General features: G+C 40.4%; 1 protein-coding gene across 2 annotated transcripts; it reads left to right on the top strand.

Moving 5' to 3' along the window:
- The first annotated feature begins 7,518 nt into the window (after positions 1 to 7,518).
- LOC124024450 (zinc finger protein 501-like) lies at positions 7,519 to 16,752 on the top strand. Of its 2 annotated transcripts, none has more exons than XM_046338346.1 (5): positions 7,519 to 7,722; positions 8,666 to 8,914; positions 10,450 to 10,683; positions 14,117 to 14,328; positions 14,970 to 15,105. In XM_046338346.1, the coding sequence occupies exons 2-5, from the start codon at positions 8,812 to 8,814 to the stop codon at positions 15,084 to 15,086; spliced, it is 666 nt and encodes a 221-aa protein (XP_046194302.1). In that variant the 5' UTR covers positions 7,519 to 7,722; positions 8,666 to 8,811; the 3' UTR covers positions 15,087 to 15,105. The 2 variants fall into 2 exon arrangements, with proteins under 2 accessions (XP_046194302.1, XP_046194301.1); XM_046338345.1 differs by having other exon boundaries at positions 7,540 to 7,722; positions 14,117 to 14,350; positions 14,970 to 16,752.
- The last annotated feature ends 308 nt before the right edge of the window (positions 16,753 to 17,060 follow it).

Below are 17,060 nucleotides of genomic sequence, written 5' to 3'. Positions count from 1 at the left end.
CTACTTGAGTTACAAAATACTTTCTCAGAGGTCCCCAGACGGGCTCTCAGGGGAGGAGAAGATGGAACTACTTGAGTTACAAAATACTTTCTCAGAGGTCCCCAGACGGGCTCTCAGGGGAGGAGAAGATGGAACTACTTGAGTTACAAAATACTTTCTCAGAGGTCCCCAGACGGACTCTCAGGGGAGGAGAAGATGGAACTACTTGAGTTACAAAATACTTTCTCAGAGGTCCCCAGACGGACTCTCAGGGGAGGAGAAGATGGAACTACTTGAGTTACAAAATACTTTCTCAGAGGTCCCCAGACGGACTCTCAGGGAGGAGAAGATGGAACTACTTGAGTTACAAAATACTTTCTCAGAGGTCCCCAGACGGACTCTCAGGGAGGAGAAGATGGAACTACTTGAGTTACAAAATACTTTCTCAGAGGTCCCCAGACGGACTCTCAGGGAGGAGAAGATGGAACTACTTGAGTTACAAAATACTTTCTCAGAGGTCCCCAGACGGACTCTCAGGGAGGAGAAGATGGAACTAATTGAGTTACAAAATACTTTCTCAGAGGTCCCCAGAGTCTAGGGAGAGGAGAAGATGGAACTAAAGTTACAAAATACTTTCTCAGAGGTCCCCAGACGGACTCTCAGGGAGGAGAAGATGGAACTAATTGAGTTACAAAATACTTTCTCAGAGGTCCCCAGACGGACTCTCAGGGGAGGAGAAGATGGAACTAATTGAGTTACAAAATACTTTCTCAGAGGTCCCCAGACGGACTCTCAGGGGAGGAGAAGATGGAACTAATTGAGTTACAAAATACTTTCTCAGAGGTCCCCAGACGGACTCTCAGGGGAGGAGAAGATGGAACTACTTGAGTTACAAAATACTTTCTCAGAGGTCCCCAGACGGACTCTCAGGGGAGGAGAAGATGGAACTACTTGAGTTACAAAATACTTTCTCAGAGGTCCCCAGACGGACTCTCAGGGGAGGAGAAGATGGAACTACTTGAGTTACAAAATACTTTCTCAGAGGTCCCCAGACGGACTCTCAGGGGAGGAGAAGATGGAACTACTTGAGTTACAAAATACTTTCTCAGAGGTCCCCAGACGGGCTCTCAGGGGAGGAGAAGATGGAACTAATTGAGTTACAAAATACTTTCTCAGAGGTCCCCAGACGGACTCTCAGGGGAGGAGAAGATGGAACTACTTGAGTTACAAAATACTTTCTCAGAGGTCCCCAGACGGACTCTCAGGGAGGAGAAGATGGAACTACTTGAGTTACAAAATACTTTCTCAGAGGTCCCCAGACGGACTCTCAGGGGAGGAGAAGATGGAACTACTTGAGTTACAAAATACTTTCTCAGAGGTCCCCAGACGGGCTCTCAGGGGAGGAGAAGATGGAACTACTTGAGTTACAAAATACTTTCTCAGAGGTCCCCAGACGGACTCTCAGGGGAGGAGAAGATGGAACTACTTGAGTTACAAAATACTTTCTCAGAGGTCCCCAGACGGACTCTCAGGGGAGAAGATGGAACTACTTGAGTTACAAAATACTTTCTCAGAGGTCCCCAGACGGACTCTCAGGGGAGGAGAAGATGGAACTACTTGAGTTACAAAATACTTTCTCAGAGGTCCCCAGACAGGCTCTCAGGGGAGGAGAAGATGGAACTAATTGAGTTACAAAATACTTTCTCAGAGGTCCCCAGACGGACTCTCAGGGGAGGAGAAGATGGAACTAATTGAGTTACAAAATACTTTCTCAGAGGTCCCCAGACGGACTCTCAGGGGAGGAGAAGATGGAACTAATTGAGTTACAAAATACTTTCTCAGAGGTCCCCAGACGGGCTCTCAGGGGAGGAGAAGATGGAACTACTTGAGTTACAAAATACTTTCTCAGAGGTCCCCAGACGGACTCTCAGGGGAGGAGAAGATGGAACTAATTGAGTTACAAAATACTTTCTCAGAGGTCCCCAGACGGACTCTCAGGGAGGAGAAGATGGAACTACTTGAGTTACAAAATACTTTCTCAGAGGTCCCCAGACGGACTCTCAGGGGAGGAGAAGATGGAACTACTTGAGTTACAAAATACTTTCTCAGAGGTCCCCAGACGGACTCTCAGGGGAGGAGAAGATGGAACTAATTTAGCTACAAAATAAACTGGATAATAAAATATATATATATATTAAAATAAAAATACATATCATTAAATGCAGACAGATTGCGCACCGCCATTTTACCAGCACGTGGGACTTTTATATTTTTACACAAAGCCAATAACATCTCAAATACATTGACTCACTATTAAATTACATTTGAATGATACACGTAAAAAAAAAAAAAAATCTAGCTACGTGACCTTTATCACGTTTTTCACTCACTCGGTTTGACACATAAATAACACACACAACCTTTACCAAACGTGGTAATACCTTGACGGATGTGTTACCTAGCATGTTATGACGTGGTCTTTCGACATTAAAAAGTTTAAACGTGCTATTACATACCTGTAATAATGGACCCAAAGGTTACCGTGTTCACAGCACAGTTCTAGCGCTTCGTTTATCCAAAGAATGGAGCGCGCGTCCCCGGAACTACTTCTTCCTCTGCTTTGGAGTTTAACTGCGGTTGGAATCGAATATGTCGCATTACTGCCCCCAACTGGACTATAAAATAAACCCATTACACTTTATGATACAAAATGGCCAACCGCAATGAAGCATACAGTATATCACTCAAATCAAATCAAATTGTATTTGTCACATGCTCCGAATACAACAGGTGTAAACCTTACCGTGAAAGGCATACTTAAAGACCTTTAACCAACAATGCAGTTCAAGAAATAGAGTTGAGAAAATAATTGCTAAATAAACTAAAGTAACACAATAAGATTGCATAACTTCTAATGACTACTGACTTTTGATATATATACACTACACTTTGGGGTCACTTAGAAATGTCCTTGTTTTTAAAAGAAAAGCGCATTTTTTTGTCCATTAAAATAACAAAAAAATATAGAAATACAGTGTAGACATTGTTAATGTTGGAAATGACTATTGTAGCTGGAAATGACTGATTTTTAATGGAATATCTACATAGGCATACAGAGGCCCATTATCAGCAACCATCACTCCTGTGTTCCAATGGAACATTGTGTTAGCTAATCCAAGTTTATAATTTTAAAAGGCTAATTGATTATTTTTCAATTATGTTAGCGCAGGCTGAAAAATGTTGTGCTGATTAAAGAAGCAATAATACTGGACTTCTTTAGACTAGTTGAGTTTCTGGAGCATGAGCATTTGTGGATTCAATTACAGGCTCAAATGGTCAGAAACAAATTACTTTCTGCTGAAACTCGTCAGTCTATTCTTGTTCTGAGAAATGAAGGCTATTCCATGCGAGAAATTGCCAAGAAACGGGGGATCTCGTACTACTCCCGTCACAGAACAGGGCAAACTGGCTCTAACCAGAATAGAAAGAGGAGTGGGAGGCCCCGGTGCACAAATGAGCACGAGGACAAGTACATTAGAGGGTCTCAACATCAACAGTGAAGAGGCGACTCCGTGATGCTGGCCATCTAGGCAGAGTTCCTCTGTCCAGTGTCTGTGTTCTTTTGCCCATCTTTCATTTTTATTGGCCAGTCTGAGATATGGCTTTTTCTTTGCAACTCTGTCTCGAAGGCCAGCATCCCGAAGTCGCCTATCATATATACAATACAGTCGTTGGCTTGCGGCCATACCAGCTGTAATAAGCCTGGTCTTGGAAGCTAAGCAGGGTCGGGCCTGTTTAGTACTTGGATGGTACGCTGGGAATATCAGGTGCAGTAAGCTTTTTTGTCCAGCAGGATGTACTCTTGTACTATTTAATCAGGGAGCAACCGTCTTTATGTATCACAGTTTCTCTCAATCGCCAACATGCAAAACAGAGTCAGCAAGACTCAACTTTTGCAAAACAGTAAATGCTTTTCAAAAATGTAGTTGTCTTTTTAAAACATAAAAACATTAATTAAAAATATATATTATACAGTCAAAATTGCAAATAGATTAATCAAAAGAAAACGACTGTCTGTAAAAAGCTGGAAGAACAACTATCAAAAGGTGCAGAATTATGGGAAATGACTCTCCTTTTATGCATATTTCACCAAACAATTTCATACACAAAAAATGAAATAATAAAATAAGCACATTGTGCATGATTCATTCATGGTGTAAGTAAGGACTTGGTGGACAGTATATTCTTTAGGTTAGGTTCTACTTTATGTATTTCTCTTCCTGGTGCTGGTAAGGGCACAGATGACAGACAGGTAGGATTCCCGTTGAAATGGCTTAATAACGCTGAAGATGTACAGGCACAGAACAGCACCGCACAGTGTACGTAGTATGGATGGGCTAAGGAACTTAGTGGTCTGGCAACTTGCCTCAAACATAGTCTGTGTGTGTCTGCAAATAAAGACATACACGGCTATACATGACTATGGTGACGTAATGCTGTACAGAACCATACAGCTCAATACAACGTGACTGTGACTGCACTCATTTGAGATCAAAGGGGTGCTGCTGCACGTTTTCTACAAAGCACAACACCATCATCTTCAGTACAGAGCTACAACAGCACAATGAACCTGAATAGAATGTAATACCAAAATATACCCATATGCACCATACCCCTATACAATTACAGGGCATATACTTCACTTCTCTCCAGCTGACCTTCTCTGAGCTGGAGATCACCCAGCATGCTCTGCACCACTTCACCGGTGGGCGGAGCTACAGCTCTGATAAGATTTACTAACATTACTGATATGATTAACTTCAAATACTTCCTAGCCTTTTGTACAGTCATTCTTTTCAAAGAGATAGGGAACAGCAAGGAGCTACAACAAAAAGCGATGCCACTCACCAGATGATCATTTGTAAACAAAGTTTAAAAGTTCATCTTGAAAAGGGTGATGCTAACAAGTTAGCAACAACATCCACCTTGAAGTTGATAACAGCTGCTGCAGCCGCCATTGTCACACAAATACCACAACACAAGCTAACTAAAGTTACTAGAGTTAATGTGGGAAAACTACTGATTGCCCCACTGATTCTTTTCTCTTGTCACTCTAAAACTCTGCTTTAATACAGTTGAATAGCAGAGGCCTTCTGTTCAGTTTCTGAAGGCCAATCAAGTATGTTTAACACAGCATAACATCAGTGGGTGGATCAAGAGTGATGAGTAACATCAGTGGGTGGATCAACAGTGATGAGTATTACATCTGCACTTCATTATTGGTTAGACCAGCCATAGCCAGGTGCATGCTGGTCAGCTTAATGTTTACATAGCAGGTTAAGAGAACTAACCTAGCAGGTTGGGATAATTAACATAGCAGGTTAAGATAATGAAGTTAAGGTTAGGAAAATGGTTAGGATAATTAACGTGGAGGTTAGGATGATGAGGTTAAGGTTAGGAAAAAGGTTAGGGTTTTGCTTAGCTAAAATGCTACAGTTGTCAAACAATCAACTGGTTGTTCAACAATCATATCAGCCACACAATGGTCTTAAGTGGCAACAAATCTTCTCCATTAGCTGATTCACTTTCCATACACTCACTTCTGTTGATCCTCCCACTTCTGTCAACAGGCCCACTTTCAGACACACTCTGTATATGCTGTTACCCATGACTCTAGCCAATGGCTGGCTGATCTAGCTAGATTTTTCTACCCACAATCCATCAAAGAATATCCTGATTGGATATGCTTTTCTCTTAATAACCCTTCTCTTTCCAACAACAACTGAAGAGATGAAATCAGAAAATTATTACAATTATTGTAAAGATGAAATATGAATTAAAACGATTGTAAAGATGAAATACAAATTTAAATGAAATGTTATTTTAAAAATTATATACATTTTTATCAAGCCATTAGCCTTCTCTGAAGGCCCTCATGGTTCCCCACTGCTTGGATCTAGATGAAATCATCCTGACAGAAAATCTAGACTAGCGCAAGTCAGACTATTTTAAACCATATCTGCAAAAAACAAATTTAGTTACTACAGTTTAAAAGTGCAATTTATTCTAGGATTAGGCTTAATCTATGTCCACAGAGCTGCAGGATAGAGTTTACTAGATGAATGAAGTGACGATCCATTCAGACCAGCCTTACTGATTGAACTTTCATAACTACATTAGTGCAGTCGGAAGTTCTTTGTGGATGTGTAATGTCAGAATTCAATCAGCAATAGACTGGATCATAACTTATGGTGGTCTAATTTATCAATAGCATTTATATCTAGAACCTGGTTTTACCATGAGAAACAGATGTCCCAATCTTCTCCTCCTCTTCTTCATCTTTAATGTTGACATTCAGCTCCAGTGTTTGACTCCAGCTTCACTGATGCCATCTCTGGATCCTGCAGAGCAAACTGGGCTCCACTGTCACAATCAGGACCCAGTGACTGTAGGACCCTAACCCTGACTGCAGGAATGTGCACCAGAGCTGTTACCAGATAATTTAATGTTCATTTCTCTACCACAAGCCTCCTCCAAGTTGTTTTAGAGAATTTGGCAATATGCCCAACAAGCGTCTCAATTGCAGACCACCTGTATGGTGTTGTGTGGGGAGCGGTTTGCTGATGTCAATGTTGTCAACAAAGCACTCCATGGTAGCATAGCGTTAGGGTATGGGGGATAACGAACACAATTGCATTTTATCATGGTAATTTGAATGCACAGAGATACCATGACAAGATCCCGAGGCCCATTATCCTGCCAATCATCCGCCACAATGTCTGAAGGACCTGTACACAATTCCTGGAAACTGCAAATGTCCCAATTGTTCCATGCCTGCATACTCACTAGACATGTCACCCATTGAGCCTGTTTGGGGTGGTCTGGATCGACGTGTACCACAGCTTGTTCCAGTTCCCGCCAATATATAGGAACTTCGCACAGCAATTGAAGAGGAGTCCCAGCTAGCAATGAGGAATCGGACCAGAAGCGGCCAGGCACCGGTGTTGTGCCGAAAATCTGGCAGTGTGGAGATTTTCGGTACAATACCGTCATCGAACTACCAGCTGGAGTAACGCAGTAACCCAGTGTCTAAAACACTCTACTTCACTGTAGTAACCCCAGTGTCTTAGACCGCTGCGCCAATCGGGACAGTCCATCCAAAAAGTGTTTAATGCTTATCAATTGCCTTGCACAACGTATCAAAATACTAAAATATAACTTAAACAGGACTCTTAAATAATTTAAGTTAAATAGTATTTTTTGATCACAGAAACAATGATAAAATATGGACAAATAAAATAATAATGAAATGTCAATTACATAAAGCAGCCCGTGTAATCATCTGCCAGAGAGTAGCCCCAGTCGGTCTGAGACCCAAGTAATACATTTGGGCCCGATAACTCCGTAATACTGCCTAAGGCGGCCCAGACTCGGGCCACATGACGTCGGACGAGTCTGACTCTCAGCCGGAATCGGCACAGATCCACTGTGCTAGCTGGGATGTGACATCATTCCACAGACCACAATCAACTCCCTGCAAAATAGATGTGTCCCGGCGGAGGCAGCGACCCCTTCTCATGTAATGGGGTTGGGTCATCCCAAGGATCCCGGAATGCACGGACGGTGTTAGTGGGGGAACAGGAAGTTCCGGACAGAAGCGCACCATTATTCAGTGTAAAGAAAGCGCCAGAACGGTGCAGTCAATAAGATATCATTTTTGTCCTTTTCTATGAATTACTACAGGTATGTAATAGCACGTTTAAACATTCTAATATCGAAAGAACATGTCGTACCATTTTAGGTAATACATCCGTTAAGGTATTATCACGTTGGGTAAAGGTGTGATGTGTTATTTTTGTGTCGAGCCGAGTGAAGAACGTGATAATGTTAACTATTTTACAAGTTACATAGTTAGAGCCTTTGGGGTTTGTCTGAGTGGATGTACATCGTTTTCTCAATGTAATTTCACAAATAATATATTTACTTGAGATGTCTGAATTCGTTTTACAATTTATTAGTTTTGTGTAAAATTCACGAACTGGTAAAATGGCGGCGCCACTCGGTCTGCATCAACAGACTTCAGTCCAGGCAGAGTGGATGCAGCAGAGAGACCATTTCACGGCTGCACTACTATTTTAAAGCTTAATGTAATGATTATCAGTTTTCTACATGTGTACTAATATTCAGACTATTTAAGTTATCTCTGTCTATACATATTACTATGGTGTGAACGGAAATACTATTGTTTGTTGATTTAAATAACACAGCGAAGGTTATTCAGAAAAATAGTACATAGTGCTGCCTAAAACATACTGCAACCTTGTACTAAATGGTTTTTGAGTCATTTATGCATTTATGTGAATTCAGGAAATCTACCATAGATTAAGTGCGATTAATTGTGTAGCCTGATTTAAAGCGTAAACGTTGTCTAATGTGAAGGAATTCATGTTTTGTTGTCAATGCTGAGCTACCAGATCTATTGAAATGAGATCAATGCATGACTTGGACAGGAGCTGAGTACCGGCACCTCAAATTTCTACTGCTTGAGCTCATGTTCCTCTTATAGAATATTAGCTCAACAGTATTGTGGTACTCCTGCACCTAGATTTAAATAATATTTTTTGAGAGTAAAGAAAGTGCCAGAACTGAGAAGACAACGTTAGTCTTTTTCTCATTGTTACTACAGGCCGACTCAGATTAAGTCTGAGGCCGGTAACATCAACAGTGAGGACAATCCCAGCCTGCCTCTCTCATTCCACACTGAGTCCAAACCTACAGTCACTGGGTCCTGATTGTGACAGTGGAGCCCAGTGTGCACTGCAGGATCCAGAGATGGCATCAGTGAAGCTGGAAGACTGCAGTCCAACACTGGAGCTGAATGTCAACATTAAAGATGAAGAAGAGGAGGAGAAGATTGGGGGATCTGTTAGTTATGGTAAGAGCAGGTTCTGTCTATCCAAGTTTGTGTACTGGCATAGAGCAGTGGGGTGGAGACACTTGCAGAAGTTGGCCTTTTATGGTAAGAGCAGGTTCCATCTAACTAAGTTTGTTGTTCATTACAACTTCCCACTGTGTATGAAAAGTTGCAGTAGAACTGTTTCATGATGAACTGTTTCAATGAGAAGGTAGATGTTATTTCATGCTACTGACACTTGCATGGTTTGACATCAGTATTGTCAGCATTTGTTTTATTCACTGGGCTGTCTGGAGTGATCAGAGAGGAGACTGAAGAAGTGAAGTAGACAAACTGCCAGTGTTTAAAGTTATATGAAGTGAGTCTGTGTAGTTTCTAACCCTTGTGATAGTGAGTGGAGAATGATATAGATCATAATTTTCATGATTTTTGAGATACTTTTAAAATAGTTTTATTCCCCATTGTATTGCACAGCCTACTGATATGAATACATACAGTACCAGCCTACTGATATGAATACATACACTACTGATATGAATACATACAGTACCAGCCTACTGATATGAATACATACAGTGCATTCGCAAAGTGTTTAGACCCCATGACTTTTTCCACATTTTTTACATTACAGCCTTTTTCTAAAATTGATTAAATAAATGTTTATCATCAATCTACACACAATACGCCATAATGACAAAGCAAATAAAGTTTTAGAATTGTTTTCACATTTATAAAATATTTAAAACAGAAATAACTTATTTACTTAAGTATTCAGACTCTTTGCTATGAGACTCGACATTGAGCTCAGGTGCATCTTGTTTCCACTGATCATCCTTGAGATATTTCTACAACTTGATTATTGTCAACCTGTGGTAAATTCAATTGATTGGACATGATTTGGAAAGGCACACACCTGGCTATATAAGGTCCCACATTTGACAGTGCATGTCAGAGCAAAAACCGAGCCATGAGGTTGAAGGTATTGTCCGTAGAGCTCCATGAAAGGAGAAATTCACAAGCTGGTAAAATGGCGGCGCCCAGTCGATCTGCAGTAACAGACTTCAGTGCAGCAGAGAGACAATTTTACAGTTGCACTACTGTTTTGAAACCAAATGTAATAATAATCTGTTTTCTACATGTGTCATAACATTCAGACACATTCAGTTGTTTCTGTTTTTATCTATAAATTTTACTGTGGTGTGAACAGGACATACAAATGGTTTTTGATGTAAAACAGTGAATACAAGGTTAAGTAAAATAGCACTTAGTGATGCCTAAAACACTGCAACCTTGTACTAAATGTTTTTTGAGGCATTTATGCATTTATCTACTATAGGTTAAGGATTGTCTCAAACATATTGTGGAGATCTTGCACCTAAATATAAACAGTACCGGCACCCAAAACATTTATCGGCAACTATTTCAGTCCAAGTCAAGCACTGAATTAGATAATTGAACAATAAAAAATATAATATATTTTTAGAGAATGAAGAAAGTGCCAGAACTTATGACAATAATGTTTGTGTCCGTTTCTCTTCTACTACTTTCTGACTCAGGTATGAGGCCGGTAACATCAACAGTGAGGACAAACCCAGCCTGCCTCTCTACTTCCACACTGAGTCCAAACCTACAGTCGCTGGGTCCTGATTGTGACACTGGAGGCCAGTTTCTACAGCAGGATCCAGAGATGATATCAGTGAAGCTGGAAGACTGCAGTCAAACACTGGAGCTGAATATCAACATTAAAGATGAAGAAGAGGAGGAGAAGATTGGTAAATCTGTTTCTCATGGTAAGAGCAGGTTCTATCTATTATCTATCTGTTACTAATAACCCTTGTGATGTTGAGTTGATGATACACCTCATCATTTTCATGACTTAAAATATACTTTAGTTTTTTATTCCCCTTTTGTATTGCACAGCCTTTTTACATGAATACGTACAGGTAGCCTAGTGGTTAGAGAGTTGGCCGGTCAATTAAAGGCTGCTGGATCGAATCCCAGAGCTGACTAGATAAAAATTCACAAGCTGGTAAAATGGCAGCGCCCAGTCGGTTTGTGTCAACAGACTTCAGTACAGGCAGTGCGGGTGCAGCAGAGAGACATTTTTACTGCTGTTTTGACGCTAAATGTTATGATAATTGGTTTTCTACATGTGTAATATTCAGACACATTTGTCCGTAGAGCTCCATGAAAAGGATTATGCCGAGGCACCGATCTGGGGGAGGGAACCAAAACATTACTGCAGTGTTTATTTGTCTTTTGTGTAACATTTTATTTAACTAGGCAAGTCAGTTAAGAACACATTTTTTATTATTCACTGAATGCCTAACCCGGACGATGCTGGGTCAATTGTGCGTCGCCCTATGGGACTCCCGATCACGGCCAGTTGAGATACAGCCTGGAATCGAACCCGTGTCTGTAGTGATGCCTCTAGCACTGAGATGCAGTGCCTTCGACCGCTGCGCCACTCGGGAGCCCCTTGAAGCGTTGAAGGTCCCCAAGAACACAGTGGCCTCCATCATTCATTGTTTACATTTTTTTTACACATATTTATTAGTTCCAATTAGGACAATCAACAATTACAGAATGAGTCATAATGATATTTATTCTACCAATAATAGATACAAGCAGTAATGTTCATCTGTTGATGGATTATGTTGCATTTGTTACCATGGGTTCATAATTTGCTGAGCTCGAGGAGCTAATTTCTGGTGTGATTTTTTTTATACCAAGATATGTGAAACCTTGTTCTGTATTCACAAATAGATGCTGTACAACTGGATTCAGTATCTTGTTTGTTGAGGAAAAGGATGGAATATTTTTTTTATATTAACTTTAAACCCAAAAAACGGACAAGTTGTGAATTAAATTGGAGAGGGAACGGTTCTTTAGATCTGTTAGGAATAAGAGGGTATCATCAGCATACAGGGCCACTCTTTGTTCAAAATCTGATGTTTTAATTCCTCTAATTAACGGTTGGGCCCTTATTGCAATGGCAAAGGGTTCTATAGCTAAAAGAAAGAGCCCTGGACTGTCTGGACATCCTTGTCTCGTGCCCCCGAAAAATCTTAAAATGTTGTGAAATCAAGTTGTTAGTGTCAATGTCTGTAGTGGGGTCGGTATATCATCTCTTAATCCATTTTACAGAAGTAGTTCCCAAATCTCTGAAATAAGACAGCTCAACTCTATGGAATTCCTTTTCTGCTTCAAGTGAGAGAATGGCAGTATCAGGGGACCCTTCACATGTGCACTATGTTTAGTACTCTCCTCACATTGTGAAAACCTTGGTTTTTCACAACCATTTTGGTCTTGGTGTATTAGATATGGGAGCAGTCTATCCAATCTCCTGGCTAAGGCTTTAGCACTAATTCTTGAGTCGGATTTCAGAAGAGAAATTGGTCTAACTCAGTAGTCATGCCTTGTGATTTGGCTACACACAATCCACAGCTAGGATATTTAAAAAATAAATAGCATTGTAGCCTATTTAGACCAAGGCGTGGCCAATGTTGCACAAACCATAAACCTGGGACGAATATCAGGCACGTTTCACTTTAAAAAAAAAAATAATAATATTTAAAGGTAGGTTACCTGATCCTGTCAAACGGGTTCCCGGAACGAAAGACTATAGAACTGAGAGGTGCGGTTAGATCCAGCTCAAATTAAGTACCAACCTTTTCATATGATGGGGTAGGGCCATCCTAACGATCCCTGAATGCATGGACGGTTGCAACAAAGATTTTTTATAACTAAATCAAGATAGACCACAGCTGGTCATTTCCAATGGGAACAGATGAGTCATAGTGGGCAGTGCCAAGCCCGAGCTCCTATTGGCGCATTCTAGCGCAAATCCTGCATATTTCTGTTTGCGAACGATTCTGTGAAGAACTTGTGTGCAATAACTCAATTCGCCTCGGCGTTCCTTCTAAATAACGTGATTATTTAAAACTTTTGCAAAGCGTGAAATGTATGCACACATGACTGTAAGTCGCTTTGGATAAAAGCGTCTGCTAAATGGCATATATTATTATTATTATTACAAAACTTAGTCCACTCTGTTCAAAACAGATTTTAGTTTTGGGAACAGAACTGTATTAAGATCAGATGTTTCATAGATCCATCTTCTCCCACTGCCGGCCAGTGGGCTTCCTCTCACTACCCCATTGTCTTATCTGAGGCTGCACTGTGGTCGTGGAGGAACAGGAAGTTCCAGGCAGGCACACACCATTCATCAAAATAAAGCGCCAGATCAGTGCAGTCAAGAAGATAACCTTTTGTGTTGGTTTCTATTTATTACGACAGGTATGTAAAAGCGTGTATAAACGTTCTAATATCAAAACAACGTGTTATACCATGCTAGGTAACACCCATTAAGGTATTATCACGTTGGGTAATGGTTTGTTATTTTTGTGTCAAACCAAGTGAACGTGAAACTGTTTTAAGTCAAACAAGGTTTGTCTGAATGGATGTACATAACTTCAAGGTAATTTAATAAAAATTATATTTGAGATTACTGAGTTTGGTTAGCAAGTTATTGGTTTTGTGTGAAATTTACAAGCTGGTAACATGGTGGCGCCCATTCTGTCTGCGTCAACAGACTTCAGTGCTGGTGCAGAGACAATTTCACGGTCACACTACAGTTTTGAAGCTGAATGCAATGATTATCATGTGTAGTAGTATTCAGACACGTTCAGATTCTATATTTAGCTGTAAATTATGGTGTGAACGGGAAATACGGTTGGTTTTTAATGTGAAGACAGTTATTCAGGAAAATAGTAAATAGTGCTGCTTAAAACAAACTGCAACCTTGTACTAAATGGTTTTTGAGTCATTTTTGCATTTGGGAATTTGGGAAATCTAATATAGGTTAAGTTAATTTACGTTGTGTAGACTAATTCTAAAGTGTGTACTTTGTCCAATTTGAATGAATGTTTTGTTACCTACTTCCTCTCTTGAAATGAGATGGACAGTAGATTGGACATGATCTGATTACCGCCACCTCAAATGTCTAGTGTTTGAGCTCATGTTCCCCTTATACAATATTAGCTCAACAGTATTGTGGAGCTCCTGCACCTAAATATAAACAGTACCGGCACCTATTTCAGTCCAAGTCAAGCACTGAATTAAATAATTGAACAAAAATAAATATAATATATATTTTTGAGAGTAAAGAAAGTGCCTGAACTGTCAAGACAACTTTTTTTCTGTTACTCGTTGTTACTACAGGACGACTAGAATTAAGTCTGAAGCCGGTAACATCCACAGCCTGCCTCTCTCTATCCACACTGAGTCCAAACCTACAGTCACTGGGTCCTGATTGTGACAGTGGAGCCCAGTTTGCTCTGCAGGATCCAGAGATGGCATCAGTGAAGCTGGAAGACTGCAGTCAAACACTGGAGCTGAATGTCAACATTAAAGATGAAGAAGAAGAGGAGAAGGTTGGGAAATCTGTTTCTCATAGTAAGAGCAGGTTCTATCTAAGTTTGTTGTTCATTCCAACTTCCCACTGTGTATGAAAAGTTGCAGTAGAACTGTTTCATGATGAACTGTTTCAATGAGAAGGTCATTTTATTTTATCCTACTCAGACATGCATGGTTTGACACCAGTATTGCCAGCATTTGTTTTATTCATTGGTCTATCTGGAGTGATCAGAAAGTAGACTAAAGAAGTGAAGTAGATAAACTGCCAGTGTTTAAGTTCTATGAAATTAGTTTGTGTAGTTACTAACCATTGTGATAGTGAGTGGAGGACTCTTACCCACTTTTAGAATAGTTTTATTCCACTATATTGTACAGCCTACTGATATGAATACATATGTCACCCGGTACAGACAGAAGAGGACTGGCCACCCTTCTGGGTCTGGTTCCTCTCTACCTTTCTCCTAAGGACCCTGCTTTCTAGGGAGTTTTCCCTGTCCACTGTGCTTCTACATCAGCATTGCTTGCTCATTGGGGATTTTAGACTGGGTTTCTGTAATGCACTTTGAGATTTGCTGATGTAAAAAGTGCTTCATAATATACATTTGATTGACATGTATATCACACCAACTGACTGGTTCTTCTGATGTTGTTTACACAGGAGACCATGTTGAGACATTCTCTACATCCAGAGAGCAACAGCAGGAAGATCACAGAGCTAAGAGCTCTCACCACTGCCCACATTGTGAGGAGAATTTCCCAATTCTATCAAAGCTAAAAATACACCTAAAAATACACACAGGAGAGAATCTGTATTCCTGTACTGACTGTGGGAAGAGATTCACAACATCAAGGGCTCTGACAGTTCATCAGAGAGTGCACCCTGGAGAGAAGCCTTACTCCTGCTCTGACTGTGGGAAGATTTTCTCTTGTCCGGGCCACTTAAAAAGACATGAACATATACATACAGGAGTGAAGCCTTACTCTTGCTCTGACTGTGTAAAATGCTACACAACATCATCTGAGCTAAAACTTCATCAGAGAGTGCACACTGGAGAGAAGCCTTACTCCTGCTATGACTGTGGGAAGAGTTTCTCTCGACAGGGTTTTTTAAAAGCACATGAACTTATACATACAGGAGTGAAGCCTTATTCCTGCTCTGACTGTGGGAAGATTTTCTCTCAACTGGGCCACTTAAAAAGACATGAACGTATACATACAGGGGTGAAGCCTTACTCCTGCTCTGACTGTGTAAAATGCTTCACAACATCAACTGAGCAAAAAGTCCACCACAGAACACACACAGGAGAGAAGCCTTACTCCTGCACTGACTGTGTAAAATGCTTCACAACATCAACTGACCTAAAAGTCCATCAGAGAACACACACAGGCGAGAAGCCTTACTTCTGCTCTGACTGTGGAAAGAGTTTCTCTCAATCGTGCCACTTAAAAAGACACCAAGGTAAACATAAAGGAGAGAAGCTTTACCACTGATCTGACTGTAGAAAATGTTTCGAAACAACAGCTGAGCTAAAAGGTCATCAGAGAACAGACACCGGAGAGAAGCCTTACTTCTGCTCTTAATTTGGCAAGAGTAACTCAAGTAAAAGTCTAAAGGTATTCTGTTGTAAATATACCTTAGTTTCAAAAGTAAAAGTGAATCATTTCAAATTGCTTAAATGAACCTCTACGTGATGGGTGTCCTCTAACCAGGACGGTTGTTGCTAACCTTTCAATGTGGCTAGAATTACTTTGTATACAACAGCCAACTTTCCAGGACATAGACATGACTTTATATCGTCAGAAAGCTTAAATTGTTGTTAATCTACTTGCAGTGTCCAATTTAACAGTAGCTATTACATTGAAAAAAATACAGTGCTATTTTTTGAGTAGAGTGCACAACAACTTTTATCATGGCAACTGGTTTAATACATTCACCTCTGAAGGTCAATACTGTACTTGCATTCAGTAATCTTGCTCTGATTTGTCATCCTGGGGGAGATAAAATAATAAAAAGATCAAATGTAGCATAGTTTAATTTGCTAAAATGTATTTTTATGTTCAAATGTAGCAACTGGTTCTACATTTTGAACCCCTGTTGTCTCTGGCTCCACACCTACCCTGCCCAGCCCAGCCATCTAGCTGTGGAGGTTAGTGTATAAGCTAATGATCCATCATGTATGACATTCCTGTCAGTGTGTAAACTTAAATGTTTTATTACCATAGCATATTTATATGTTCTCTATAGTTTTGTACTTAATTGACCAATTCAGGCCATTTGTGGAAACTCCTGGCAGACTTGATGCAGTGTAATGTAATTCTCTGTCACTGCCCTGGGGCATTGGGATATTATTTTAGACCAGAGGAAAGAGTGCCTCCTATTGGCCATCCAACACCACTTCCAGCAGCATCTGGTCTCTCATCCAGGGACTGACCAGGACCAACCCTGCTTAGCTTCAGAAGCAAGCCAGCAGTGGTATGCAGGGTGGTATGCTGCTGGCTATATGGCCTTTCTCTTGCATTTCAAAGATGGAAATGTTTGTATTATATTTGACCAGATCTAATGTGTTATTCTCCTACATTAATTTCACATTTCCACAAACTTCAAATGGTATCAAGAATATGCATATCCTTGCTTCAGGTGCTGAGCTACAAGCAGTTATATTTGGGTGTGTATTTTAGGCAATTTTTTTTTTTTTTTTTAAGTATACAATCCTTAAAGAAGTTAACAAACCAGACGGCACAATTGTGT

Source organism: Oncorhynchus gorbuscha, unplaced genomic scaffold (assembly GCF_021184085.1).
Source record: "Oncorhynchus gorbuscha isolate QuinsamMale2020 ecotype Even-year unplaced genomic scaffold, OgorEven_v1.0 Un_scaffold_1859, whole genome shotgun sequence".
NCBI classification, from domain to species: Eukaryota; Metazoa; Chordata; class Actinopteri; order Salmoniformes; family Salmonidae; genus Oncorhynchus; species Oncorhynchus gorbuscha.
Note: the sequence above shows the minus strand (reverse complement) of the source record. Positions and strands in the feature narration are given on the sequence as shown.